The 13714-nt window shown below is 44.7% G+C and overlaps 2 protein-coding genes across 2 annotated transcripts in view; both read left to right on the top strand.

The window, feature by feature from the left end:
• The window catches only part of LOC309537649 (uncharacterized protein), a gene marked incomplete at both ends in the record, with an annotated part of 243324 nt that overhangs the window by 221696 nt on the left and 7914 nt on the right, over positions 1 to 13714 (top strand). The gene's annotated exons all lie outside the window — the stretch shown is intronic.
• Positions 3522 to 10528, top strand: LOC309537243 (tapasin-related protein-like). The gene is made up of 5 exons (XM_082231953.1): positions 3522 to 3756; positions 4780 to 5118; positions 6751 to 7035; positions 9127 to 9228; positions 9980 to 10528. The coding sequence occupies exons 1-5, from the start codon at positions 3687 to 3689 to the stop codon at positions 10081 to 10083; spliced, it is 900 nt and encodes a 299-aa protein (XP_082088079.1). The 5' UTR covers positions 3522 to 3686; the 3' UTR covers positions 10084 to 10528.

Consider the following 13714-nt stretch of genomic DNA (forward strand, 5'->3'; position numbering starts at 1 on the left):
TGAAGAGCAAAAGCTACTCCATCAAAGGAAGGGAAAGGTGTCTCCATCCTTCTTGATTAGCTTCCCTGAACTGTCAGGCTGAAATCCTTCCTATACTAAGCTGGGAGTATTGCTCATTTAATAGTTTTGGTTTACTTTAAGTCAGGCATCCCCAACCTGCGGCCCTCCAGATGTTTTGGCCTACAACTCCCATGATCCCTAGCTAACAGGACCTGTGGTCAGGGATGATGGGAATTGTACTCCAAAACATCTGGAGGTCTGAAGGTTGGGGATGCCTGCTTTAAGCAATATTTAAGCAGCACACTTGCAGGTGCCCTCTGGGCAGCCTCACTCACAATGCCTTGTTTGAAGAAAGAATCCTTCTTCAGAGCAAGGCATGGAGCATCTATGTCATGTTTGTCAGCAGCAAGCAGCTGATCTGGTGGTGGGTGGGTGGGTGGGAGAGAGGGAGGCACGATTGTCTCAAGCAGGAGACACGTCTTTCACTGGTTCTGCAGAATGGAAACCCAGCGGTCTGTTGACAGCAAGAGGGTGACTGATCAAACCATAGTTGTGTAATTGTCTTCCAGGAAAAGAAAATGGGTTATTTCAGCTATTGCTTCTAAAAAAATCAATTTGAAAGAACAATTCTATGAAATGCCAAAGGCCGGGAGGTATATGGGTCCCTGCTTCCACGCAGGCGTAACTTCATTTAGCTAAATGGTTAATGCATCAAAATACAATCATTGTAAATCAAGACAAACATCCCTGGAGGGAACCAAGTTAAACTAATGGTTAAGAATAGGCTCATTTGCTCAGTTGGGCAATTGTGATTCTAATCCCGTCGAATTCGGAAGGATAGCTGTAAGCAAGAAAGAAATGGCAAGTGATCAGGAGAGACAATTAGCAAATATTGTTGTTGTGGATCATCAGGGTGCTTCCTCTATGGCAACTGGCTGGAAGATGATTTGATCCAGTTCCTTGTGACTTTTGTCCCTCTCTCTCTCTGGAACATGACCAAAGCAAAAAAACACATGGAAGAAGCAGGAGATGCCATCTGTAAAAAAAATAATTAAAAAGCAGACAATATTCATCAGCAGGAGTTCCCAGGAGACTAGTTTCTGGACCACCCATTTTTGCCTTAACCTCTGCAATGCGTTTCTCAGTAGGTTCCCTTGGGATAGAACTGCCCTGCATATCTTTGCCTGCTGATGAAAAGTCAGCAGAGAAGAGGCCAGCCTAGCCTCCCATGAAAGGGGGTTCCAAGAAGGTCCTCTCTAGTGTCCTCACCAATCATGCCTATGGAGGTAGTGACGCAGGGAGAAAGGCCTCCCCTAGAAGATCTCCAAGCCTGAGCAGGCTCATATAGAAAAATACAGTCCTTCACATAGCTGGGACCCAAACCTTCTAGGGCATTATAGACCATAATCAACCCTTGGAATGATGCCCAGTGATGGACCTATAGCCAATGGAGTTGTTGTGACATAGGAATCTGCCTTGTATACATTCTGACCCTTGGTTCATCGAGATCTGCATTGTTTATATGTGCTGGCAATGACTCTCCGGGGCATCAGACAGGAAGCCTACCTGGAGAGGCTGGGGATTCAACTGGGGGCCTTCTGTACGCAAAGCAGATGCCCCACCACTGAGCAACAGCCTTGCCCAGGTAGGGAGCCAGCAATGGCGGCTGCTGTTCTTTCTAATCATCCACCCCTGTTGTTGGCTGGGTCGGAGGCAGCAAGCTGATGGCTATAGCCAGAGGGGCAGAATCAGTGCCACAGGGTCCCCGGGGTCAGCAGCAGGCCCCTTGCTGAGGCACAGACCCTTTCACCCTCTTGCCTAACGCTAGAACCCATGGATACCCAATGAAGTTGAATGTTGGACAATCCAAGACACATAAATCAAAGAAGTTCTCCATGCAGCTCCTATAAAACCCGCCCTCATCAGGAGGCAGTGATAGGCCACCAAACCTGGGTGGCTTTAAAATAGGGATGGGCAAATTCCTGGAGGAGATGGCTACCAATTGCAACTAGCCACAATGGCTATGCTCTGTCTGCATGGTTGAAGGCAGTAATGTTTCTGGAAACTGCAGAAGGGGTTGAGAGCTCTTGTGCTGATCTTCTGCTTTGGATCTTCTGGTTGGCCACGGTGAGAACAGGATGCTGGACTACATGGGCCATTGGCCTGATCCACTACGTTCTTCTTACTTTCTTGCAAACTTGAAGCCAGTGCTGCTCTGAAAATGGTGTGCTTTGTGGGGCAACTGATGTGTACAGGAGAAAATATAAATTTGTTTTCAGGCTCCTGATAACCAGCAGATACGTAAGAATCGATAAGGAGCAGCAGTGGCCTATTGTCTTATTTTAGGCATGGCTCATTTTTGGCCAGATATTTAGCACTCCCGCCCAGTTAGAATTTTTCAAGGGAGGAGGCTCCAGAGGACATGGAGATATGGTCTGTTTGGACTTCCAACACCACCCAAGATAACATTCTGTGCTGAAGATTCTGAGGACTTTGGATCCAGGATAAGATGTGGAGAACTATGGAGGGACTATAAAGCTAAGTGTTATGCACTGAAGGGCAAATTTCTGTATGGAAGGGTCTATAGAAAAGAGGCTCTGCCCATTGTGGTGTAGTAGGAAAAAATACCTGATATGCAGAACTAAATGGAACTAAGAGGATTCCCACCCTGTCCCTAGCCACAAATATGGCTTCATCTCATAGCTTTTAGAAATCATAGAGTGTGATTATAGAGCAGGGCCTGGCACATCCATGAGGTGGACAGAGGTAGCTGCCTCAGGCAGCAGAATCTAATGAGTGGCCACCATGGATGCTTCCCTTGCCACTGGGGAAACAAGGAGAAGTGGTGGCGGCAGCTTCTGGGTTCTTGTGAGATATCATGAGAGCACTGTGAAATCTCATGAGCTTTCACTGGAACCTGGAAGCCGTAGTACAACTCCGATAAGTGAAGCTTTGACAATGGCGACACTTTCCTGTTTCACCTCAGGTGGCAAAGCAAGATGAGTCTCCCCTGCCCACCAGGTTTTAGTGTCTTAAATCTGAACATTTTAAATAAAAATGTAAATAGTGAAAATAGCCTCCACAAATGCATTATATTAGGGGAAATGGCTTGCAGAAAATGTGTACATTGGTCAAATTTTCACATAAAATGTGTTTATTGGGAGAAAGCCTCGCTAAAATGCTAATGGATTTCCACAAATATTTTCTTTATTTGCAAATTGCTGCTAACTGGAGAACTGGGGGAGGGGGGGAATATGACCTTAGGAGGAATTGAAATTTCACAATGATTAAATATATAGTTTAAAAATTGCTGCAAACTGTAGAGAACTGAATTTTAATTGGGAGGAAAATGAGAAACTGAGAGAATCGAAATTCATAGATCCTTCCACCCCTACTTTCAAGGATGGTTTCTGAAGTTGGTTTGTATAGAACAAGTTATGGGATGAGCGTCTGGTGGGCCAGCCCTGATTCTAAGCAAGCCATTTTTATAAGAACCCCACAGGGGTTCTCAACCTTAAGAGAACAGCATAGATGGTCCAAGAAGGAGAAGCTTATTTTGCTTCACAGCCTTGACCTGAAAAGGAACTGTTGTGCTTTGTATCATGTGATTCTTCGGTCTCTCTTTGCTTCTCTGAGGGGAGAACCTCTGTCTTTTCTGAACTGCAAAGCAGAGCAGCCACAAAACAATGAAGCTGAAACAGGTTTATCTCCTGCTGGGAATTTCCTTCCTGCTCTGCACCTCAAGCCTTCCCACAGGTGAGTCTGAGGGATGATGGGAAAATCCTATGCCTGCTTTGATGTGGGATATCCCTAAACAGAGATGCTATAAACTTAGTATTGGGCATGGAAGGAGCCCAAGTCTTTTGAAGTGAGTCGCTTGCCTCTGAGAAGGAAGAAATGTCTAGCAGATTTATTGCAAAATGAACAAAACTTGAGATTCCTCAAAAATACCTTTTTATTCTTCTGTTGACGACTGTAGCTTAGGAATCCCATACTAGCAAATGAATTTCAATCCAGATTTTGCATTTGCAAGATGAGTTCCACAGGCTTCCCCACTTGCAACCTTTTAGCAAGAATGTTCTTGTTTCCTATGAATATGGTTCTCCAGCTCTGCAGACATGTGTGTATATATGTCATCATTTACTGTAGTTTTCATTGGCTCCTTTCTTTCTTTTTATATATATAATTTTTATTAAATTTTCTGTTTTACAATTTAAAAGACTCATTTTACATCCTTAAGATATACTTAAAATATCAGCGACTTCCCTTCTTCTCTTTCCATGGTTCATTTTACATATAATAAATCCCTACATATTTTACAAAAACTATACCATTCAGTATTCCATTATTGCATCAAAACTTGTTTACACTGTTGAATTTATCTTAATGCTGTCAGCGTTTTCAGCTGTACACAGTTATTTCCCATATATTCAATATTCAATCTTTTCAATCTTCTCTAAATGTATGTTCTTCTTGTTCTCTTATTCTATATGTTAAGTCTGCGAGTTGTGCATATTCTGTCAACTTAAGTTGCCATTCTTCTTTCATTGGGACTTCGCTCGTTTTCCAATTTTGGTCTAACAAAATATGAGCCGCAGTAGTAGCAAACATAAATAAACTTTTTTGAGACCTGGAAATTTCAGTCTGAATTATCCCCAACAGAAAGGACTCGGGGAGGGGGGGGGCTTTGGTGGCGGGGAAGTACTTTAAAACATTTTTTTCAATTCATTGCAGATCATTTCCCAATACTCTTTTACCCTTTCCATTGCCTCCTTTCAGCCTCCGGCGTCCATTACTCGGTGGTCCAGTTTCCAGCAGAGGTCACTGCCATCGTGGGAGACAACGTCACCCTGAAATGTGCCTTCTCCATCCTGACTGGGAAACCCACTTCAGCCAAGGGGGGCATGTCCTGGTTGAAAGGCCCAAGGATGGCAGAATCTGTGGTGGTCCCAGGACCCCGCTTCAGCCTGTCTTATCCAGACACCTTCCTCAGCCCAGGAGAGGGACTGCTGGTCATCACCAACGTCTCCTTGGAAGATGCTGGCAGCTACACTTGCCAAGTGATGGTGTTGGGTGAAGAGGAGATGTGTGGCAATGGGGTCAAGCTCCATGTTTATGGTAAGATAGGCCAGTGACAGGTAGGTAGGTCTGTTGGGCATTGAGCCTTTCTCCTTCAGAAAATGCTCATAGAAACATAGAACTGTAAGGGATGAACCCCCCTGCAATGCAAGAATCTCTGTGTCCCTCTGCATGTCTATACTTCAACCAAGGTTCTTTGGTCAGGGTGTCCGGATGGCAGGAATAGCCAATGCTGCAATCTCTGGATGTTGTTGAGATACAACTTCCATAACCCCTGGCTGTTACGCATGTTGGCTGGGGACTGATGGGAGTTGGACTACAGCAACATCCCCTGCTTGAGAGTCTCACAGCACACGATTGTGCTTGCCAAGCTAAATAACACTCATAAAGAATACATGGCCCTCCATAGGGGTACGTAAGCAGTCCCCCCTTCCTGTTGAAACATCATTCCCAATTTTCCATATTTCATGGGGGGGGGGGGAGAGAGAGAGAGAGAGAGAGAGAGAGAGAGAGAGAGAGAGAGAGAGAGAAGGTGTTTAGCATTTGCAGAACCTGAGATATGAGGTCAAATGTGCAGACACAATTCTTCTCACTTTTTTTATGAGAAACCAGCCCTCTCCACTCTGTTCACTGTTTTAATTTGCCTCTCTCCGGGGGGGGGGGGAATCCTCCAGGTGGTCTTGAAACAATTCCTGTCTTAATTATATACACATATATGTCTATTTAATTATCAATGAAATAAACAACTATCTGACTTTTAGAAGACATCCGAAGGCAGCCCTGTTTAGGGAAGTTTTTAATGTTTGTTGTTTTAATGTATTTTTAGTATTCTGTTGGGAGCTACCTAGAGTGGCTGAGGAAACCCAGCCAGATGGGCGGGGTATAAATAATAAAAATAAAAAATATTATTATTATTATTTATTTTAAAAAGTATACTGTTATTTTTGTTTACAACAAAAATGCATAAAAACACACAGTAAAAGCATATTAAAAAGTTAAAACCACACCTCAATTAACCCTTGTAGAAGAATGTATTCTTAGTTGCCTGCATAGGCCTGGCAGAATAGACAAGTTTTCAGCAGACGTTTAAAACTTGGCACAGAGGGCGCCTGCTGAATCCCTGTCGACAAAGTATCACACTGTACACAGGACTGGGTCTATTTCTTGTTATTATCAAGTGAGCCTCACCAGCATGGAGATCAACCAGCGATGCTCCTGCTGATGATCTCAGGGACCAAGCTGGGCTATAAAGGTTCAGGAGATCCCTGAGGTACCCTGGACCTAATTTTGTGCAGGCAGGTCTCTGCAAATTAATAACTTCAGCCTGGCTCAATGGTAGATGGGCAGCCAGTGAAGCTGTTTTAACAGTGGTGTGCTATCTTCCTGGCCAGGTACCTCCTTCATCAATCTGGCGACCACATTATAAACAAGGGCTGTGATGAAACAATCATTGTCCTCTTAAAGTTCTCTCTTCCAGCCTTGATGCCACGGAATGCCCTTTGCTGGGCAAAATTCCGAAAATCCTCTTTTTGCAGCTCATTGTTTCTGGGCACGGAGAGGAAAAGTCATCCACTCTCCAGGCTGCTTCTGAATACTTGTTGCTAGAAACTGCTGGTGCTAAGAGTGTTCTTGTGCCGCTGGCAACTGCTCTCCTCTCTTTGCCTCCCGCAGCTCGCCCCACCCAGCCGGTCGTTTTCCTGCAACTCCAGACTGAGCCTGAATCCAAATGGACCCTCGTTTGCAGAACGGGAGGCTTCTACCCTGCTCCGGTGCGGCTCACGTGGTATCATTCTGGACTCCAGCTGAATTCCTCCCAGCAGGATTGTACAGATCCCACCGGCTTCTCCCAGGCTTCTAGCTTCTTACGTTTGCCTGATCCTGACCAGAGGGCGAGCTACACTTGCAGCGTGGAGCACCCATCGGTGTCCGAGCCGATAAGCGTTCAGTACTCTTATGGTGAGTGGGTAAGGAGCAGCCAGAATTGCTCAGAGCACTTCTGCCTCCTTGTGGTTTGAGGATGTACGGAAGGTTCGGAGCTCACTCGCGTTGGAGAATAGGATACAGTATTAGGGACTGTGGTTCTTCTCAAGCAGTTACGCCAGTGCCAGATTTATGTATAAGCTAAACAAGCTATAAACAAGCTACAGCTTAGGGCCCCACTCTCTTGGGGGCCCCAAAAATTTAAAGGGAAAAATGTGGATGTACATTTCCAAAATATAAGATAAAAAACAAATAAAACAAAACCTACATACAGCAACAGTGTTTTGTAGGCTCCTATGATGTAAGTAATTGGCTCCCGCCTGCTAGCCTGCTCCCTAAAATATCACTGGTTTGCTCATTTCTATGTATAGGGTGCCTACATTCTGCATGGACTGTTATGTGCCAATGTCTTTAGATACCCATTAGGTCCATAAATTACCATCTAGCATCTATTCAACACAAAAAGACAGCGACCATTTGTTGTTGACAAAGGACAGCTGGACATATAAAGGGCCCCATTACCTTCAGTAGCTTCGGGCCTCATCAAACCTAAATCTGGCCCTGAGTTACACCCAGTGCTAATTTTCTAGAAAAAGAGAATCCAGGGCTCACCATGAACTTTTCCCTCGTTCTCTTAGCATGGCAATGGCACCCACCTGAGAGGTACTGCAGCTGAGCTCCTGTGAGCTGTGACTGAAGAAAAGCTCCGGTTACCCCTGATTAAAATAAGCTTGCAAAAGCTCTAACTCATGTTCTCCACAAAAAAGTTTTTTTTTTTTAACAGTTCCAGTTCTGAAAACTGTTTTTATTAGCAAACTGTATTTGGTGCAATAGTCTTAAAATCCATCACCACAGCACTTTTTAAAGATCAAATTAATAAATAAAATGTTTAAAAGAAAGAATACATGCGGCAATGAAAACAGGAGGAATAATGACACATGTGCCAGCTCATCTGGCAAACTCACTTGTCCAGAAGTTAAAACTAGCATAAAAGTGCCAAGAATCAGAATCCTTGACTTTATCGTCAAGGATGAGTTGGCAACCTCAAACTCAAGGGCCAAATTCAGCCCTTCAGCCCTATCTGGAACTCAGGGCACACTCCTTTTCACTAGTCCTGCTTTGTGAATCGCCTGAAGTGATTTTGCCAGGCTTGAACTGGCATAATGCTGTTCGCTGGCCTGGGTGGTGTGTGCTGGTATGTGTGTAAACATGGTATAAAAGAAAGTGTCCCACCTTTTACTCCACTGATGTTTGCCCCTGGCTCTGCCCAACACTAGCATGTGGCCCTGGGAAGGTTGCCTATGAGGCAATGTGGCCCTCGAGATGTTCCCTAACTCTGTTATGGACTATTACAGGGATTTTCACTGTACCATTATTTGGTAACTGCTTCTCCCTGTGATGCATCACTTTATCATTAATTTGCCTTCCCTTGGGGAAAGAGGCATTTAAAGTTGCAACTCCAAATTGCTTTCCACTGAGAGGTCCACCAGAATCAACAGGAATACACTCCCGTTGTCTGTTGATGTTTAGTCATTTAGTCGTGTCCGACTCTTCGTGACTCCATGGACCAGAGCACGCCAGGCACTCCTGTCTTCCACTGCCTCCCACAGTTTGGTCAAACTCATGCTGGTAGCTTCGAAGACACTCTCCAACCATCTCGTCCTCTGTCATCCCCTTTTCCTTGTGCCCTCAATCTTTCCCAACATCAGGGTCTCTTCCAGGGAGTCTTCTCTTCTCATGAGGTGGCCAAAGTATTGGAGCCTCAGCTTCAGGATCTGTCCTTCCAGTGAGCACTCAGGGCTGATTTCCTTCAGAATGAATAGGTTTGATCTTCTCGCAGTCCATGGGACTCTCAAGAGTCTTCTCCAGCACCGTAATTCAAAAGCATCAATTCTTCGGCTATCAGTCTTCTTTATGGTCCAGCTCTCACTTCCATACATCACTACTGGGAAAACCATAGCTTTAACTATATGGACCTTTGTTGCTTTCCATTATTTAGAGGCAAATCCTACATCCAGAACCCACAAATAGTTTCTACTCTAACCAATCATACTCTCCTCCTTCCAGAACCACAGAGCCGGTTCTCTTCCCCTCCCTTGGTGATTGAAGTTCTGAACTTGCTGAAGATTGGGGTAATCTTTGGCATCACCATTGCCCTTCTTGCACTAGGTACGTGACAACCCTCTCCTTTCTTGCCTCAGATCTCCCAGCATGCACTCAGCTTAAGTCTATCTGGTGATTTGGTTTTCCTTTGACAGCATGACTGCTGTCCTTGTCGGGTTTTCTTCTTTATTTCCCTGAGTATACTGCATTGACACAATTTTCTCCAGCTGTGATTCCTTCTACCTTCCTGAATAGTTCTGGTGGGCAGTCCTGCTCCATCAGGGATCACACACAATAAACAGAATGAGGCAGGTGCAACACCTCTAGGGGGCTGGGGTGTCAATATTGAGGGGACCAGCATGCAGCTCACACATGTGCTGTTACATGTGACACACATTGAGCATTGCAGCTTCAGTACCCAGCTTCTCCTCCGAAGGATACGACATCATGACATATGTTACGTGCATGATGTCACATACATGCAGCACACATAATGTCATGCACGTTCAACGCACGACAAGCCTCCTCAGCCTTGGGGGCAACCTGGCACCTCTGGAATGAGGTCACAGATACATAGCTAGACCTGAGGACGTCACTAGGGCAAGTGAAGGCAACTGAGAAGTGAGGGGTCATAATTCACTAGCAAACCTTTTACAGCACATGCATGGAGGGAAATTGGCAAGGAGGGGAGATGGCTTTCACCACGCCCACATAGTTTGCAGAAAGCATTTTTTTCTTGGTGCTTTTGGCTCAGTTCTAAAGCACATATGGGTGCTTGCTCCCTTGACCATATATTGTCTTTGTTTCTCTTCCACAGGGCACATAGATTGCTGCAAAAAGCATTCGAGAAGATCTCCGGTAGGTCAGGCTACAGAACGGCAACATCAGGTCCTAGGATCTGACATCAAGGGGTACTTCTAAGGGCAGAGGCAGATATAGGTTTTTATAGAAGAATCAGGCCAGTTTGGAAGGACCTCCTCGGCATTCCAGATAAGCATTCCTATTCATTTCCAGGGCTGAAGTCAGGTGTGGATGAGAGATTTATCACTCTGCATATTTGTAGCAAAATCCAGCTGTGGCTAGTGCCGGTCATGTTGCCAAGGCACTTCTCCGTGTACCTGCTGGAGAAAATTTGCAGCTGTGTTTACAATGTTTTCATTTAAGCATATAGGAACTGGTGAATATATAGGTGGCGATTTTTTTTTTAAAAAAAGCAGACTGCCCAATTGCAGCATGGGTGGAAGGCATGGATGGAAGGCAAGGGTGGAAGAGTTCAACTCACCAGAATGTAAATTGTGAAACTGCAAATTAGCTATGTGTCTTCACATGCAGATGAATAAATCTCTGTGGTTTCTCTTTCAAATATAACTTCTGGTTTCATCCAGTTTTATGCTTCCTTCACCCAATTTTGTTCTCATGAGGACTTTAAGAAAACAAATTCCCAAGCTGATGTGGAAAGGTGTAGAAGTGACTTTAAGACTAGGAAAATAACAACTTGAGGGAGCTGAAATTGCCACATCAGTCCATCTCTATCTAAAGGAGTCTTTCCCTAGCTTAGAGACAGTAGAAATTAATGAAGGATATTCAAAACAATATAGAGCAGAATAATATAGATCCAGCTTCATCAAAACACATAAACTTTATTAGGATGTGGCTGTTTGTCTTTCCTGGGAACTAGATTATATTTACACAATCCGTTTTGGACACTTGGTTTGGAGGGGGTGGGAAATCACGTTCAGAGACGCAGCGCTGAATCGCTCAACCTGACATTGAATCCAAAAGAGGTACACAAGCATTTTCCAGAGAAGTCGATGTTTAGCTCTGGTTTCATTAATGAGCTGCTAGAGAAACAAAGAGTCTGCTTAACAAGAAACCTTCAGGAATTGCGATCGCTTTAGATGCAAAGAACCTGTGACCCAAGTTTAATTGCGCATGGTACTCCTGCTCTGCATCTTCCAGCAGTCCTTCTCTGGGAACCGCTTTCTCTTCTACTGTCATACACAAGTCCCCACCACCACCACCCATATAGATCTCAAGAGTGATGGGACACCATCCATTGCTCCCAGGGGGACTAGTTAAATTGCCATCAAATTGTGAAGTAGCAAGCAGCTCTGTCCATTAGTTGCTCAGGGCTGTGAGTGACTAATGGACCATTTTTAAAAAAAATATGAAAGAACAGAAATCTCTTTTAGTGGAAGAAAGGAGCAGAGGAAAAGATGCAGTCCTGAAACTACTTTGTACACTCTAAAACTAATAATAGCATAAGCCCCATTTGCACTATTAAAGGTAAAGGTAAAGGTTAGATCCAGTTAGATCCAGCCGCGGAGGACTCTGGGATTGTGCGCTCATCTCACTCTATTGGCCAAGGGAGCAAGCATTTGTCCGCAGACAGCTTCCGGGTCATGTGGCCAGCATGACTAAGCCGCTTCTGGCGAACCAGAGCAGCGCACGGAAACGCCGTTTACCTTCTCGCCGGAGTAGTACCTATTTATCTACTTGCACTTTGACGTGCTTTCGAACTGCTAGGTTGGCAGGAGCTGGGACCGAACAACAGGAGCTCACCCCATCGCGGAGATTCGAACCACCGACCTTCTGATTGGCAAGCCCTAGGCTCTGTGGTTTAGGCCACAGCGCCACCCACATCCCATTTGCACTATTACACCTCTTTAAAGAGTCATGGCTTCTCCCCGAAAATCCTGTGAACTGTAGTTTAAGACTGAGAGTTCTTGAGAGACATCTGTTCCCTCACTTAGCTACTTTAACAGTGGATCTTCCAAAGAAAACTGCACTGTGTGAAACTGCTAAGTTCCAAACGATCAGGAAATTAAATTAATCACATGTGGCTTGATTTGAGATTGCGAGTTTATCTCTTATGTTAGAGCCAGTGCCAGGATGTTTGCATTATCATCCACACTGCCTAGTATTTGACAACGTGGGCTTGACTCCACAAACGTTTGTGCCATAATAAATAAGTCAGTGAATAAATAATGTGCCACAAGTCTCTCCGGGTGGAATCCAAACATTAGTCATCTGCAGAATAATTTATGGACATGACTAGGTTCAGTCATTTCAATGGGTTTACTCTTAGTGAAACAGAGCTGGATGCAACCTTTTGCTGTTGGGATTCCCTTGTTAAGGTTCACTGCAACATTTTTCCTTTTACATAATTATCCCAGTCCTTCATGTATTTCATTATCCCCTGGCTTCACTCTTCACTATTCCCACCCCAAAACATGATTATGTCTTCTAATTTAGGATTATTATTCCTGCATCTGATGATATTGAACCTTGTGCCATAATACAGCTGTCACAGTTCAAGCCTAACCATGCCTACTCAGAAGTAAGTCCTGTTGAATACAATGGTGCTTCCTCCCAGGTAACTGGGGTTAGGGCTGCTACCTTCATGATTAGGATGCCTTATTTAAAGTCTCCCTTATTTTGCTGCGGACCAAAATTGGCCACCCCTTTGAAAAGTAATGTTGTGTTTTCATTCTTTCCCCAGCATTGCTGCTTGACTCCAAGGAATGCTGCTTGACTCCAACTTCCATTGGCTAGCTCTGAGAGGGGAAGAGGGATGATGGGAGTTGTAGTCCAACTACATCCAGAGAGCCACAGGTCCTCAACTGCTGTTTAAAACATCCCTCTTGTCATTTCCTTCCAAGATGATTTGCCCATCCCTCATCTTATTAATAGGAGGAGGAAAGGACATTCCTGGAAGTTTTCACATTCCCATATTTTTCCCACCCTCACTGCTTTCCCTCCTTTCATCAGAGTTCTTCTTCAATCAGCAATTGTTGCCCTGACCACCAGAGCTAAAAATATTCTTATCCAGCCCAGGGTCCTGCTTAACATCTCTCCTCCTGACAGCTGTTGGGGATGTGGCAGAGCATGCAAACTAGCCAGCCTAAGTGGGTTTCCTCTTTCATGTTTATTCTTAAGGGTAGGTGCCATGGCTGTCCAGATGTTACAACATCTGGTGGACCACAGGTTCACCAGCCCTGGTTTATGCCAGACTCTTCTGTACATTACGCAAGCAACCTTGCAATGAAGGACCTGATGAGAGTCACTGTTACAATGGATGAAATTATGCTCCAAGCTTAGGACGGATGTGAGGTTCCTCAAGGTTTTTTGAGTTCCCTGGCTTGGAAAAATGAATCTTGATAGCTTATGGTGGTTGCCTAATCCTAGAGTCAAACATTACGGCTCCCAAATGCTGGACAAACCAATGATATTTTAATAAACTCTAATGTGATGCAGCCAACATTACCAGGCAATTATAGGAGTCTCGAGGAGAGGGGATGGTGGCTTTTGTATAAAATGTCAAGCAAAAGGTAAGGGGGGGAAACCTTTTCAGCCCAAGGGGCCAAATTCCCTCTTGGGGTCTGCATCCCAGCTGAGGGTGTGGTCAGAAGCAAAAGTGGCTAGATATGACTCTACATTTCCAACCACACAAAAGCCACAAGTTACTGTAAAGGTAAAGGTAAAGGGACCCCTGACCATTAGGTCCAGTCGTGGCTGACTCTGGGGTTGCAGCGCTCATCTCGCTTTATTG

The sequence above is a fragment of the Podarcis vaucheri genome, assembly GCF_965113315.1.
Source record: "Podarcis vaucheri genome assembly, chromosome: 7".
NCBI classification, from domain to species: Eukaryota; Metazoa; Chordata; class Lepidosauria; order Squamata; family Lacertidae; genus Podarcis; species Podarcis vaucheri.